At 37.0% G+C, this 14,684-nt stretch overlaps 1 protein-coding gene across 2 annotated transcripts in view; it reads right to left on the bottom strand.

Moving 5' to 3' along the window:
* Window positions 1–3,476: 3,476 nt before the first annotated feature.
* The window catches only part of USP46 (ubiquitin specific peptidase 46), a 35,395-nt gene continuing 24,187 nt past the window's right edge, over window positions 3,477–14,684 (bottom strand). For both annotated transcript variants that reach the window (XM_032999074.2, XM_032999075.2), the window contains 4 exons: window positions 12,336–12,419; window positions 11,841–12,038; window positions 10,928–11,006; window positions 3,477–9,939 (listed from right to left, as the gene is read on the bottom strand). In XM_032999074.2, the coding sequence (XP_032854965.1) occupies window positions 9,838–9,939; window positions 10,928–11,006; window positions 11,841–12,038; window positions 12,336–12,419 (463 nt within the window). In that variant the 3' untranslated portion in view covers window positions 3,477–9,837. The remainder of the gene's footprint in view (window positions 9,940–10,927; window positions 11,007–11,840; window positions 12,039–12,335; window positions 12,420–14,684) is intronic.

Below are 14,684 nucleotides of genomic sequence, written 5' to 3'. Positions count from 1 at the left end.
CCAGCTTCTGAGGGGCAACCGAGTGCCATTCTGGCATCTTAACCAACGCTGGTCTCTGCCTGAACTACTCATCTTGCAGAATTAGAACAGTCAAAACTTCAATGACCTTACCTCAGAATACTTTTGTTCATCTGAAAATGTAACTAGAAATATCCAGAGTGAAGAAATAGAAATAAACCAAATAAATGACATCATCCTTGCTTTACCTAATATTTCCTGCTAGTGTATAATAATTAACAATTACTAGGGGGCAAAAGAAAGCTAATCCATTCCTTGAAAGGTAAAATGCTCTTATGACAAATTTCCTGAGTAACCTCAGCTGCCTCAGTGCATTCCAGGCAAGACAAGCTGTTTGAGAGATAGCAAGGGATCAGGTTATACTGGAGCGATGTGTTACAAGATCTGCACTTTGAACTGAATCCAGAAGTGAATAGGTCATCAAGGCAGCTGCTGAGGAGCCAGTGAAAATGTTCCTACTGTTTAAACTGGTCTAGCTGAGGTGTGCCCAGATTTAGCTCAAGTTGTAGATATCTAAAATGCGTAGGAGGTTTTGTACATATTACCCAATTTCTACAATTTTCACCAGATTAAGAGTTGAGAAGTTATCTGGTAAACTATATTAAAGATGAAAAATGCTTCATAAATGACAGTGAGAATTATATGACTAGTGACTAAGTAAGGCGCAAGATTTTGGTTTTGCTCTTGAACCATGTTTTTCTAGAGCAGACATAATCCCACTTGTAGTTCTTCTCCCGTGCTTACAGTGTTCCACATATAGCCATGTCTTACAGCTGCACAGAAAACACTGCTCTGCACACCAAAAGTTTTATGAGGACGTTGTAAGAAACTTTATTTCAGTTTCTGTTATTACTAATCCCAGTGTAAAACTGTAAACCTGTCTGGAGCTTCTTTACAGCTGCACTGAGTGATTGACAGTAGAATTTGGTCTCTATCAGATAGTTTCTTGGTTGATGCCTATGTGTTTATGATGTCTAGTTTGCAATGTTGGGTGAAATCTGTATCTTTTGTTTCAATATCTTTGCTGTTTGGGACCAAGACTTGAATATTTTTCCTCCTATGTATGTGAAATGGAATCCAAGGATAATGTTTCACTCTGGCTTATTCCAAATTTCATTCTAGTATTGACCTCTTTATTTTACCCTTGCAGTGATTTGGCAAAAAATGTCTATCAGTCCCCACCTCTTGAATTCTGTTTGATCCTGGTTTCTCCATGCAACCTGGGGCAACCTGCAACCTCCAGGTTGTTGTCCTCTTTGCTGTTCCTGTATTCATGGTGTGATGAAATGCAATTAGCAGCAGGTGAACTGTTCATAGCTGGTTGAACTGATATAGGCAAAGAGTATGTTCACTTTGATAATGATCACTCTTTACAGCGGTGAATGCCACCAATGGCTTCCTTCACAGCAAGCCCGTCCTTCACATCCAAACACTAATATTGTGCTCAGAGTAGTAGACACCTGCTGTGACAAAGTGAACTGAGAGTGCCTCCCCCCAGCCATGTAAGAATATGGGGAAGGGAAACGTGGAAAAAAAAAAAAAAAAAGGAAAAGATGTTGTAGTTCAGAAAAGTCTTGGATTGATTCATTAAAGGAATCTTCTTAGGTTCAGCTCACATGAGCAAACTGAAGCAGGAGAGTACATATGGATGTTTATCTTTTTTTCTAGATCTGTTAATGTATGTAAAGCAAAGTGATTCTGTGCTGGAAATAATACAAAAATCATGCACCATGTGTTCATGGAAAGATGATCTTGGGGAAAATGTATATTGAAGCTTCTTGGGTGTGGAGGTTTGGAGCCACCACTGGTCTGGTCTGCCCTGGGAGAAAGGATCCAGGAAGGTCCAGGTCTTCAGGGGATTGCTGGCCCCACAGCCTGCGCCACAGAAATCTCCTAAAGACAGCAAGGACGTGTGGCTACAATCTCTTTGGGCCAAGGAAAGCCTGAAGTTCTCAGGTCACAGTAGAGCAGCCAAATGAGACATGCACAGTAAGGGTGGGTGAATTTAACAAGGCAATGGAATAATCTTCTACTATTTGTTATAAAATTAATAAGTAAAGAGGAACATTTTTCAGAACAAATAATTTAAATGTTCTGTTACCATATATATATATTTACGTGTCTTGAAAATGGTTGTTACTTGATTTTTAAATTGCACACAGACATTCAAGGAAATTGACATATCCACAAACATGGTTTTCCATGTCATATATTTAGTCATGTCTAATAAATGTTGTTTCAAGTCTGGTGAGCATGTTTAAATGAGGAATCTTATAATTTTCTCCTACCATGCCCGAGTTTTCAATCAAGATGAAATTCACTTTTAACATTTCTCTGTTTATCTGGTACACAGAACACAACCCAATCTAATTTAAAATGATTAATCTAACTCATATTAAAAAATAAGAAACAGAGACATAGGTAAACATCATACAGCTTCTGGGAAAATGCCTTCTTGAAGTGAGAGCAATTCTAGCAGAGCCCACATGCAGTGATTGTGAACCCTGATCCTGGAAAACTTTTATTGGTTTCTTTATATGTATACTATACATTTTATTTCTCTAAGATGTTTTAAAAGTATGGATTTGTAATTTTTTAATTTCAGTCATCTCCTCTGTTTTAAATTTCTGTCTCCATCCTGCAGTTAAAAGCTTATGTTCTAATAATCTATGAATAAATTTGAAGGTTCAGGGGTTTTGAGAGGAAATACGTACTGTAAGATGTGTTTTTCAACTTAGTCCTTTGACAGTCTGATGTGCCATAAATCTTATGTCATGTTAGCTATAGAGTTAACATGCAGCTTGACAGTCACATTTGATGTTGATTCTCTAAATGATTCTGAAGGAACAACAAGAATCCATTTAGACAAGAGCCAGAAACTTCAGCTTTTAATTTACCTCACTTTTGTGAAATTGTGTTTGCTGATGAATAACTTCAGGAAAATGAGCAAACTGCAGGAACCTTTCAGTCCTCTGGCAGAATTTTAGACCTCATTAGCAAAAACTTTTCCCACTCCAGTAGTCACGGGGAAATTCCCAGGCTAAAGGGCTTGGGATACTCTTTGCTCCCCAATGCAAAAAGTAGTTCAATTCTGGTTGCTTTTTACTCTGTTCAGTTTTAGCTGTTCTCAGTAACACTGGCAAGGTCAGTAATGTGCTTTAACTAGGTACAGCTCAGTCACGCAATTGTATTTATATTCCATCAAGACAACTCATGAACTGCATGCAAAATTTGTTACCTTAAGACACTTCAGAGGCAGTTAGCCCAGGCGGTGAAATATTTTCTGGAGTCACTTAAAATGCAATGACTCCATTAAATGAAATAAAAAGCAAGCATCAACAGTCTTGCCATCTGTAAGAATACAGATACCTGACATTCAGAAGCGTGTTATATAACAACCAACATCAGTGTACAGCCTCAGTCTGGCTCCAGCTGAATTCAAAGCAAGTTGAATGGAATCAAGATCAGCTAGGGAGTTTATTTTATGTAAAATATAAACATGTTAAAAGGAGAAAATACTGGTTTTTAAATGTTACAACCTTAATAACCAACATGGGATTTATCTTACAGTACTGCAGGTAGTGCAGGGTTTAATTACATGTACATGATTAAAAAGAGCAGAGACTCAACCGTACACATACACCGTGTATTGTACGCTTTACTAGAAATTCAGTATTTTTATAAGTCCCCGATTTTGTGCCTAATAGTTTTATTACCTCTTACTCCATTTAAAAAACTAGCACAAAATATTTAAGTAGTTTTATTATGATTGCATTGTTTTGACAAGGTAGAGAGGAATTATGTATTTACAAACAGATATACATATTCAAAACCTCTGAAAACCCAGCCCTTTCCATATTTCTACCTCTTCTCTTTCTTCTTCCCCCTACTCTACTCTCATATTCATACAACATATGGTGACTTTATTCCTAAAGAGTCATAGATAAGTTATGGAGCTTGTGTTAGGTCTTCTTTAGCAAAAGCCACTGAAGCTAGAAAACTGTCTCCAGGAAAACACGTGAACCTGTACCATGGCTGCACTGGTGTTGCTCTTGCAATTAGAATGAGAGTTGAGAGAGGACTAGGAAACAGTGTACTGTGTGAACACAGTCCGTCTTGGGACATTTGCAAATATGAACACCATTGGAAATACAAAGCTGATGTTTAAGCTCAGTTTCTTTAAGGAATATATACCTATTAATGAGGGTTTGGGGGAGTGGGGAGAGAGAGGTTGCAAATATTCATTAATTATCTACTGTGGCAAACAAGATGTTTGGGTGAACTGCAAGGTGTCTTCGCAAAGGGTTTGTTCCTGCCATTTTGGAACCCCTAGGAGAAGGGTTAGGATTATCTAGAGGATGGAGCACCAACTTCATCTGGGTACAAGCTGAGGGTTAGGAAGCTGCATGCCAGTCCAGCTCCTCCTACAGACCTACCGTGCTATCACAGAAGTCACTTATTCTCTAATGTTCTTGCATATAGTGAAGTTGCCACCTGCAGCAGCCTTCATCAGAAGCATTAGACTGTTAAATTGACCACTGTGAGCGGCACACACAAATTAATTTATTTAACATTGTGCAATAGTCCCAGTCTTGATAACCAAATGAAGCAGAGTTATTAAAGAATTATAGCAACTCTGAGCCCATGAATAAACGCAGTTATGTGTGGTTTCATATTAAATCATTCAGTCAAAGCCATCAAGAAAATCTCCTAGGGGATAAAGAGTCATTATTGTGTAAAAAGGTGTGGGCTTAGCCCAGATGGTCCCATCAGGTGGGCACATACCTCTTGATAGGTGTTATTTGACCTTGCATGCAAAAGGAGTGTGTTAATCCGAATAAGTTGTGTGGAGAGGTTCAAGCAATCTCTTTGAAGTAATGCATGTTAGCTGAAAAGAAATCAAAAGGGTGTCTATGGAGGCTTCCCAAGGGCTATTTAAATATTAAGTGTCATGTTAAATTGAGAAGAAACACCTCAGTGACAGAATTGATGCAACAGGAAAAATCCCCGTGTTTTTAACTTGATCAGAGAGAATATGAAGTCTAAAAACTAAGACTAACCCTCGTATTAACAACACGGAAAGTTGGTGACTTTCTGATATGGACACCACAGGTGCTGGCTTCTAAGATACATATAGTGTCTTTGATAGACAGTATGGGGTTTTTACATTAAGCACTTATCCTGCTTCATTATCTCTTCCCTTTATATGGTTGCAAGTGGAGAGAAGGAAGATGCAAAAATATTGCTCTTCTTGCTAGCACTCACACAAGGGCCAGGAACAATCGCAGCTCTTAAGATAATTCATACTTGGGATTGTATGGAGCACAGATAAAATGGCAAAGAGAGTAACACCTGTATCACCAGCTGATTGACAGCTAACTCTGTGTCTGATAAAAGAGAATTTTCCTATGAGAAGTGGAGCTTTTCTAAATTAGTCATTGATAACTGTGCCACAGATTAAAGTATTAGTCGTTCTCGGACAGGTTAGCAGGCAAAGTGCAAAAAAAAAGCTGTGGAATGTGCACCGTGAGTGCAACTTGTCAGGTACATACTGCTATGTGTAGCAGACATGCAGTAAGTACTCCATCCTTGTTATGTATGAACAAATATGTATGAACAAATTAGGCTTCCTAAATTTATAACCCAACTAGGGCTACAAGCCTAAACATGGCAATTGGGTTGTAATTAGAGTTGCTGGATCACAAGCAAACAGCTGCAAAAGCAAAAAGACAAAGGCAAAATGTTAAGCTGATTGGAATTTCACAAGATTGACATTTTTGCTTAAAGTGCTTGGGTTGACTACAGTTTAAAAAAATCAAAGTACATAAAAATTAAAACATAATACTAATAATATTAACTACATAAGTTATTATACAAATACAATAACAGACAAACAAAAGAGAAATAAATTAAAACAAACACTGATAAAAGGTACTAGCAAAGAACAAGTAAACAGCCAAAACTTCTTCAAATTCCTAGTACGCGCTCAGCTTTAAAATACTGCTCACACTTGTTAGCCACAAGCAGCAAAAAAAGAGTCAAAACAAGAAAGGTCTGCTGCTGAGAGGCATCATATCACTGGAAGCTGCAAGTTGTGGGCTCAGGTCCCAAGGACATGATCCTGTAACAGATGGGTGAATGAAGTGTAATGTCTGAAGAGAAAAGGTTGTAGTAGCCCTTTAGGACCCACCATGTAATGTGAGTTTCAGTTTCAGCTTAGTTAGGTCTTTAATATCTTCATTAACTCTAATGCAAAAGAAATGCTTACTGCTTTATTGTCTTTACTCCAACTGCCAAAGGAACGAGACTTTTAAGATGTAATCTACTGCTCTGAGGTAAATAAATTATTAAAATAAAATTGACAGGAGTAATTTTGGGACTTAATTTCAACAAGGTGTTCTGCTTCACTGGTATGGTTTCTCCATCACTCCCTTCTGCCTCCCTCTGTTACATCCCAAAAATAGAACTTACATAAAATCCTGACAGACTGTTCTGTGAAACATAAAAGTTGAGGTCTGAGCTCATCCTCTAAGATAACTGATTCATCAGCACTGCAGTGTTTCATTGGGTTCAGTGGAAAAACAGCACAGGACAAAAATGTTATTTTTTCTAAGTAAGACCGTAGTAATAAGATTTATAAATGGACAAGTCATCTCAGCAACAGCATGTGGAACAAGTGAAAAACTTCAGGTGTCATTAGGCCTACTATACTCAGAACCCAACACCATAAAAATAGCTATTTTAGAGAAGCACAGAATACTATTAGACATCTGTGCTTCAATTTTGTTTTCTAGCTGCTGGCTGAAAAGCTTTTATTGTCCTAGATATTTTTCCATTCTTTCATAAGGGACTGGAAATCTATACATAAGCATAAGAGAAAAAGGATTATGTTTTATTTAATCAGCTAAAATACTTCACATCATATGATTGTTTCTGTGAGGATCCAAATCCTATAAAACCCTTGCAAACGTGCTTCATTTGACATAGAAGAGAAGTTCTGCTGCCTAGACTGGCACGAGTCATACAGCTGTGATGGACAGCTTTTGCTGTTTAGCTGCTGTTAGCATAAAGTGAATATTCCACAATTTTTCAGCATTGATGTCAGACCACCGGTGTTGGACAGGTGTGATACCAGTGCTGTGACCTTTTAATGGGCTAGCATGAATTTAAAATGTTTTTTCATACTCTATGAAAAGGTTTATTCCAGTAATTTTATTCTCAATAACATACTGCAATTATCTATGTTTTTCAACCTAGAGCAGTCTTGCAGCTGGAGAAAACCAAAGATTATTATCCTGTACTTTATTAATTCATATTATTAACATGAAAAAAAAAAATTCAGATAAGTCAATTGAAATATGGAAAAAACATCCTAAAATTGAACTGATTTAAAATTTTTTTTTTAAAATTTACCTTTCATATAAACATGAGGCCTAAACATTCAAATGATACATTAAGAATATCTTTTTTTGTTGCTTGTTTTAAAATTGAAGAATTCCCTAAGAATGTTCAGCAGTAAACTGTGAATTACAGACCTTTGGACCAGCACCGGTTAATGTTGATCTAGAAAGTGCCTTCATTCACAATGAGGAAACTCACCCAATTTAAAAGGCAAGTGATTATTACATTTTTGTATGGAAATTCTAAATACTTATAAATAAATCCATTAGAGCGGGATTTGCAGGCTTATCTTTCTACTGGAAAAGCTCCTGGACCTCAGTAGAATTGAAGTCTCCTGTAAGATGTCTGTGTCCTGTGTTAGAGACAGAACATTTAATTCTAACATCAGTAAAAGAGAGCTGCATCCCAATTATGCTTGTCTTGAGCCTGCATACCAGCCTTCATTCATGTGAGCGAGCCCTGCAGATCACGACTATTATTCACCTAAGTAAGTACTCTAAATTTACATTCTACATCTGTTTTCTTGTATCAGTATAACAACATGATAAATCACAAATAATGTTAGATGAAAAGTCCACTTCTGTTTCTCATTCAGTGTAAAGTGCTACATTTCCTTAGTTTACAAAATGGCCATTGAGAGATCCAACTGAACTTCAACTGATGTTACAGTGGAAGTTGGTACTTCATTTTCGCAATTACTTAACAAAAAATATTTCACATTCACAGTAGATAACAATGAAAAAAAGTTATTATCTTTCCTACAGAGACTGAAATATAAGATTTAACTGCACTTCAAAAGCCATTTCTTGAAATGGAGTGTTAGCCATAAAGTGGCAGACAGGCTCCTTAAAGAAAAAAAGGACCAAAAGCTACATTGTCTAATAAATACTTAATGAAAGTAAATTAAGTCTAACAGGTAGAAATAATTTTCTGTGAGATGAGAATATATCCTTGTAAATACTAGAACCAACTGGCAGTCCCCCTGAAGACAACGAGTGTTTTTTCTGTTGACTTCATTGGAATAGGAATTTGGCTACTGAAGTTCAAGAATTGTGTAATGGAGTGAAATTATCAAACCCAGCAGGGTAGTTACCCAACATTGACACTGCCTCAACCTGCTATTGATCCCTTCTCATACCCTATTGATACTTGCTTCTGCATTAATTCTTCGCCAAATTCCACTATGTGAGTTCACCAATTTTATTCGCCAGTGCATGACCAGTGCCAACCAAATTCACCCAGTAAAACTCAAAGGAAGACTTTTGCACTGAGTCTTTTGCTGATTTTTAAAATCAGACACTCCAGAGCCCTGTTTCTGTGATGACCCAAATGCTGTCAAACGTGGCCAAAATGTTAGAGATGATATACATGGAAGTGTGTGTAAACTAATGGTTGTTACCTATTATGTTATGTTGCTAAGAAATTGACTCTTTCTTAAGAAATGAAAATGGGACCTACAGATATTCAGAAAATCACAGGATCAAGCTGTGTCTTATGTGTTGTACGAGTAACACTTATTTAAATGGACTGTGTAATTTCAGTCCTGATGGATATGTTATACGTGAGCAGTGTTGCAATCTCTGCAAGCTCAATTACGTAAACAACCTATGATATTATTTTAACAGAAAGATAAGCTCAGTCTCTATAGATGCAATTTATCTCTGTGTCATATGTGTCATCTTGCTCCCTTTATTCCAGTGGTCTCTAAATTCTGAAATCTCACCTCATCTTTACTATCTCATGATAAATAAAATGACTGGATATACAGAATTACTTAGTTCCACTGTAATATAAATCCCTCTATGTGAGTTTTAGGCCTGAAGTTATGCACTGGAAGTTTTTAACAACCTGAAGCTTAAATGGTTTTGGAAGAATATCTTTTTTGCATTAGAGAGTAACGTGTAAAAAAGTCCCCTATGCAACCACAATTCTGATCATCATGAAACAGATTTTTTTGCTTACGCTTAAAATGGGTAAGTATATGTCAGGATGTATTTAAAGGAATGTTTTGTAAATCAACACACCCCAAAGCCATTTAGAAAGTTTTAAACAATTTTGCCCTAAATGCAATGAACACTTCTATATAAAATACTACTCTAGCTGGATTGAGTTTAACAGTTGACATCCAAATCTTGTTGTCTGTAAATGTTAGTCCATATAAATTCCACTAAAATCTGACTGCAATTAACTCTTCAATCAGACTTAAAAACTACAAACAATCCCACCCTCCCCAAAACAAAGTTCCGCATGTCAAAAAAGGACGGTTATAGTCAATATCACATAGACCATTTAATAGGAGACAGAGTGTATTGTTGTTCAACCATATAAGATGTGGTCCTTGTAAAAGTCAGTTCAAGGGTGTCCATCACCTTATTTTGTGTGCAGCATCATTGTGTCCAATTGTCACAGTTTGCCAAGTCACTCTCTTGACTGATAGAATAAAATATATCCAGACTCTGAATTTTTTGATATATCAGAGGTCAGACCATAGAATTCTTCAATAGCTTGAGCATCTATTTTCTGAAAAATAAATAAGAATTTTTAATGTGCTGTTAGGTAAAAGAAATACCAAACATGGATTAAATGACTGTATAAACACAAAAGACAAATTCAGTTATTTGTTTCAGGGTAACAATTAGCAAACTCTGTTTGCAATTTAATCAGTGACAGGGTAATGTTCAGGCGTTGAGCCCTACTGGTCCCACTCATGGAAGTCGATAGGAATGTTTGACTCGGTGAACCAAACTGAATTAAGCTTTTTCCAATAACAGAGGGAATCCTTTGAATGCGGTAGTGAACACTGTTAAAACACATAGGCGTGACCATGTGATCCCATCTTTCTGAAATTTCCAGAAACCCTCTTCAAGACATGCCTCATCCTATGTCCCTGTGCTTCCTTTCTCCATTGGATTTACTTCTGGGAAATCAGACTCAAGATCTCAGTTTTGCCAAGGTGCCACAATGACATAAAGGGTTTCCTTTGGAATGAATAGTAGAATGCTTAGACAGAATCTGTAGTAGCTGTGGGCCACATCATGCTCTAATTTACAGACAAACCCAGATCAGCTACAGAATCCAGACTTCCTTGTCACTTCCCAATTGTTCAAATATTAAAATTCTACAGAAATGCTAGCTTTACCGAGTTCTATTTTGCCAAGAGATATCGCCAAGGATTGCAACATAATTCCTGGATGTTTTAGATTTTAATGAATTAAACTGTTTTTATTAGCTACAGGAAACATTCCAAATTAAAACCTTGATGTGTGATATTAAAAACATTTGATATTACCCTGAAATAAAACAACCCCCTCTGACAGAGTAAGAACTACAGGCTTAATAATTTTGTTTGCAATCTTACTTCCTAACAGCTAGCTAAATGTCACATTACAACCAAACTATGGCTTTGCAGACTAGTAATTGATACCCCGATCTGGATCAGAATTTTAACCCCAAATAGAGAAAAGAACATGAATACAAAAGTTGTGTTCATGACCTTTAGCATACTGACCTCTACAATGTCATCATCAAACAAAAGCCAAAATCCATGACTTTTCACAATAGTAATGTAATGCCCCCGATTCGGTCCACTAGAAAGCAAAGTAAAAACACAAACATCAAAATATTAACAGATATTATTGAGTCCATTTGGAGAAGTCACATTTCTATATGCAAGCAGACTGAATTATAACTGTTATGAAGAACATAACAGAACCACTCCTGGTGGTATAAGGTGAATCCTTTCACCTTTTTACTGACTTGTTGCAATGACTTCATCAACTGAAAGCTAAATATGTTGTTTTCATCTGTGCCACAACCATTTGCAAATTAACCTGGAGAACATTTAACAGTTTGCTTATGACATACATCAACTATTGCAAATATTTTAAAAACATTATGAACTAAATTTAAGGGGGAAAATTGTTTGGTATCAACCGTGAATATTTAGTTACATACAGTCTTTGAGAAGAGGGAGAAAAAGTTGCATTCCTAGAGCCCCAAGGATTTTTCTGTTTGTTTCATATTTGACAATACCCTATATGTGAGAAGCTTTATTAAAGGTATCATTTTCATTGCCTTGACAGGAGGTCAAGGTGATCTATTGTAGGGCCTACATGCCAACAGCGTCTGGCCCTCACAGAATCTGAGCTCAGAGGGTCTCTAAGTGGGCTGATGAGGAAGGAGACAGCTCCATTAATTTAAGCCAATCTTGTGACTTTTGGAGGCCTCAGACATTATTTTTTAAACAAGTACAGATTTGCTATGAGAGAGGGTGGCTAAGAGGTTCAGGCCAAGACACAGGCAAGTTGGTGCAGCAGCAGGGTTTACGTCCTCCCTCCCACTCTCTCCACATTTTGTCAGGCAGGCCTCTGCCCTTGGAAAATGTCTGGCAATAGCTTGAGATATACATGAAAGTATCTTACCTTCCACAGTGAACAACAACAGCTACCAAGTCATACATCCGATCTAAGTTGACAGCATCACCAGATGTGTTAAAGAGACGTAACTCCAGCGGAAATACTACACGATAAGACAGCTTAGTATACCTGTGCAGTTGCTCCATATACTTGAATCTCTTGAGGTGTAAGGCAAGGATCATTGGCAGTTTTTTTACTCTCATCCTGCGAAACCATTAGAGTGCATATGATAAAGACCTGACCAGTGCCAAGCCATTCTGTCTTTCCTTAATGAGTAAATGTTTGCATTACAAAAGCTTTTTGTAAGTAACTAGTCAACCAGCAGTAGCTTCTGGACTAAGAGACATGTAATAGCTGTGAATCTGTCTGTAGGTTCTCTGGCCCACACAGAGAATGCAGCTGCAGTGTAAGACTTTGAGGTATCTAAACACAGTAACTATCAAGGAGGATGTTTGTCAAAGCCCAGGAGGGACATAGTAGAATAGCCTGCTCTTTGCTTACCTTTTCTGTGCCTCTTGTTTACTGCAGCAAGTTTCACAGTAGTATTTCTGTTCACTACATAGTGTCTCTGTGTTACTGAAGTCTCTGTAAACAAATACAATTATCAGTTCTTAAAGGATCTTAATGCTTTTGCCCCACTTGGGCTGATGAACTGTATCCCTAAAAAGACAACACAGGATGAAATCCTCTCTCCACTGAGTCCAGTTTTCTAAAATATCTAAAGCAACTGTACTGGGGTTTGCAAAGGGATTGAAGGTATCTGGCTGCTAGGACATCCCTGTAGCAGGAGCTGAGGCTCTCCATCTGATACAGGTGGAGGGCCAGGTGTCTTAAAATGGGACTTAGATCCTGGTCTCTTATATGTAAGGGAGGCAGCCTAGATTTGGGTGTAGTCACTCAGCCCATCCAGTCCCTTGTAAAATTATTTGCAGAATGAAACGGCTTCAAGTGCACTTCTGTCATCCCCAAATAGCTCACATTTTATGGTTTTATTCTGTAAGATAGGTTTAAATCCTCTTACATAGAAGAAATAAATTTAACTCAGTTTCTTTATCCTCTAATCTCTTGAATTGTCTCATGCAGAAGTTGTACAGTTACATCTTCTTGTTGTCTAAAAAGGAAAGTGTCAGCTAGTATAGAAGATTTTGTAAATCTTGATCAAGTAAATATGCTTGAAAATGTTTCTGTATTGAGCTTTTGAAGTGAGAGAGGCAGAGGAAAGCTGGTTTGAGAGTCTCTCTCAGTTCACAGAAAAAATTTGTTGGAAGTCACAGTGTTGATGTGTTTTGAAGCAGTATTTTAGGTACCTTAAAAAACTCAGCTGTAAAAAAAAAAAAAAAAAGACAGTAATTTTTGTCACCTCTAGTGTTACATTGTAGCTGAGCAGGTGTTTTGAGAACTGTAAATGCAGACATAAGCACCTATCTTCCACTTCAAGCACCCAGGTTTTCTTGTGACTTTGAGACTTAAATAGATATATCTGAAGTACAGAACTGTCCTGTTGATTGCACCTACATTGCACCTAATAGACTTCTGAACTCCAGACAAATTCAGACCCATTCAGACCCAATAAACTCCATTCTACCATTGCAGTTCACATGCACAGAGGCTGAAGCCACACTGTGCAAGTTCAGCCTGATCTCCCAGTAGACAGCACCAGAAACATCTTACAAAGGCAAAGGGAGGATTCTGTCTGATTATTTCTTCCTGGCATCATCACCACAGGGGTGATGGGAGAGCTGCAGACTATGCAGATTGCCAGGTATTAGAAGTGATTTACATAACTTCATAAAAGAGAAGGATTTTCCATGTTCAAGTTTTAAGTTCTTTAAGGTTGACAGGTATGACAAAGAAGCACTTTATATGACTGAATAATATTTATATTAACTGAGAAGGATTTTACTAGTATTTTTCTTTATATGGTCTTAAACAATTTGATCAGAAAGTTCTGAAATTTAGGACAAAATACATCTCTTGAAAAACAACTTGCAACAAAACTTTGATCGTAAGTATAATGTTTTAACTAAAAGAGAAATAAAGCATGATCACTGGAAAGGATTTGCTTCAGTGGTAAACATGGATCTCTAATATTTGATTTCACATTTGAATTTAAAGACAAAATTAACTAAATTCAGCCATTTCCTCTGAAAATCATGGTAACTTTCAGGGAATCATAAGTGAAGAGATGAAACTTTAAAAAAGATTAGAGACAGGTTATATGTGTGGGGAGCATAATGCTGCCAGATTCAGTAGAATGTGCTTGTGTAAGTTTTAGGTCTTCTGTAAAGGAAAAAGTCTGATGTTTATTTTCAAAATCTAAAGTCTCCATTAAAAAAACAAACAAACAAACAAACAAAAAACAACAAACAAACAACAAACTAACTTGTGGAACTTACTAGCTTCCTTCCCACCTCAAAGTGAAGCACTAGAAATAATATTTTCCTAACAAAAAGAAACATGTAGAGATGGTAGAAATTTGATAGATACCGGCTTGTTTATGCCAAACCACCCATGAAAATGAATTAAACTCAAAGAGTTTCTGAATTCCTTTTAAAATGTATTAATTATTCTGAAACCAATTATATCTAACATTTTAAATAAGCCAATTGCTATGGGAATTACTTCTGTGGAAGCTGGAGAAATATGCAAATACTTGATAAGCTGAGTGACATTCCCTTACATGTCCCTTAGCATTTGTTCTTTTATTCTTTTGACTTCTTCTTCCACCTGGCAGGTTGTTACCCTATTCTTCTAAAGCAGGAGAGGCACCGTCATGGAATTTAGAGGCACTACTAACTCACTTATTCAGATCATATTAATTCCTTCTTCTGTACCAGGAACAAAACTGGT

This window comes from Tyto alba, unplaced genomic scaffold, assembly GCF_018691265.1.
Source record: "Tyto alba isolate M040663 unplaced genomic scaffold, T.alba_DEE_v4.0 Super-Scaffold_6, whole genome shotgun sequence".
Taxonomy (NCBI): Eukaryota; Metazoa; Chordata; class Aves; order Strigiformes; family Tytonidae; genus Tyto; species Tyto alba.
This window is presented reverse-complemented; position numbering and strand designations above follow the sequence as displayed.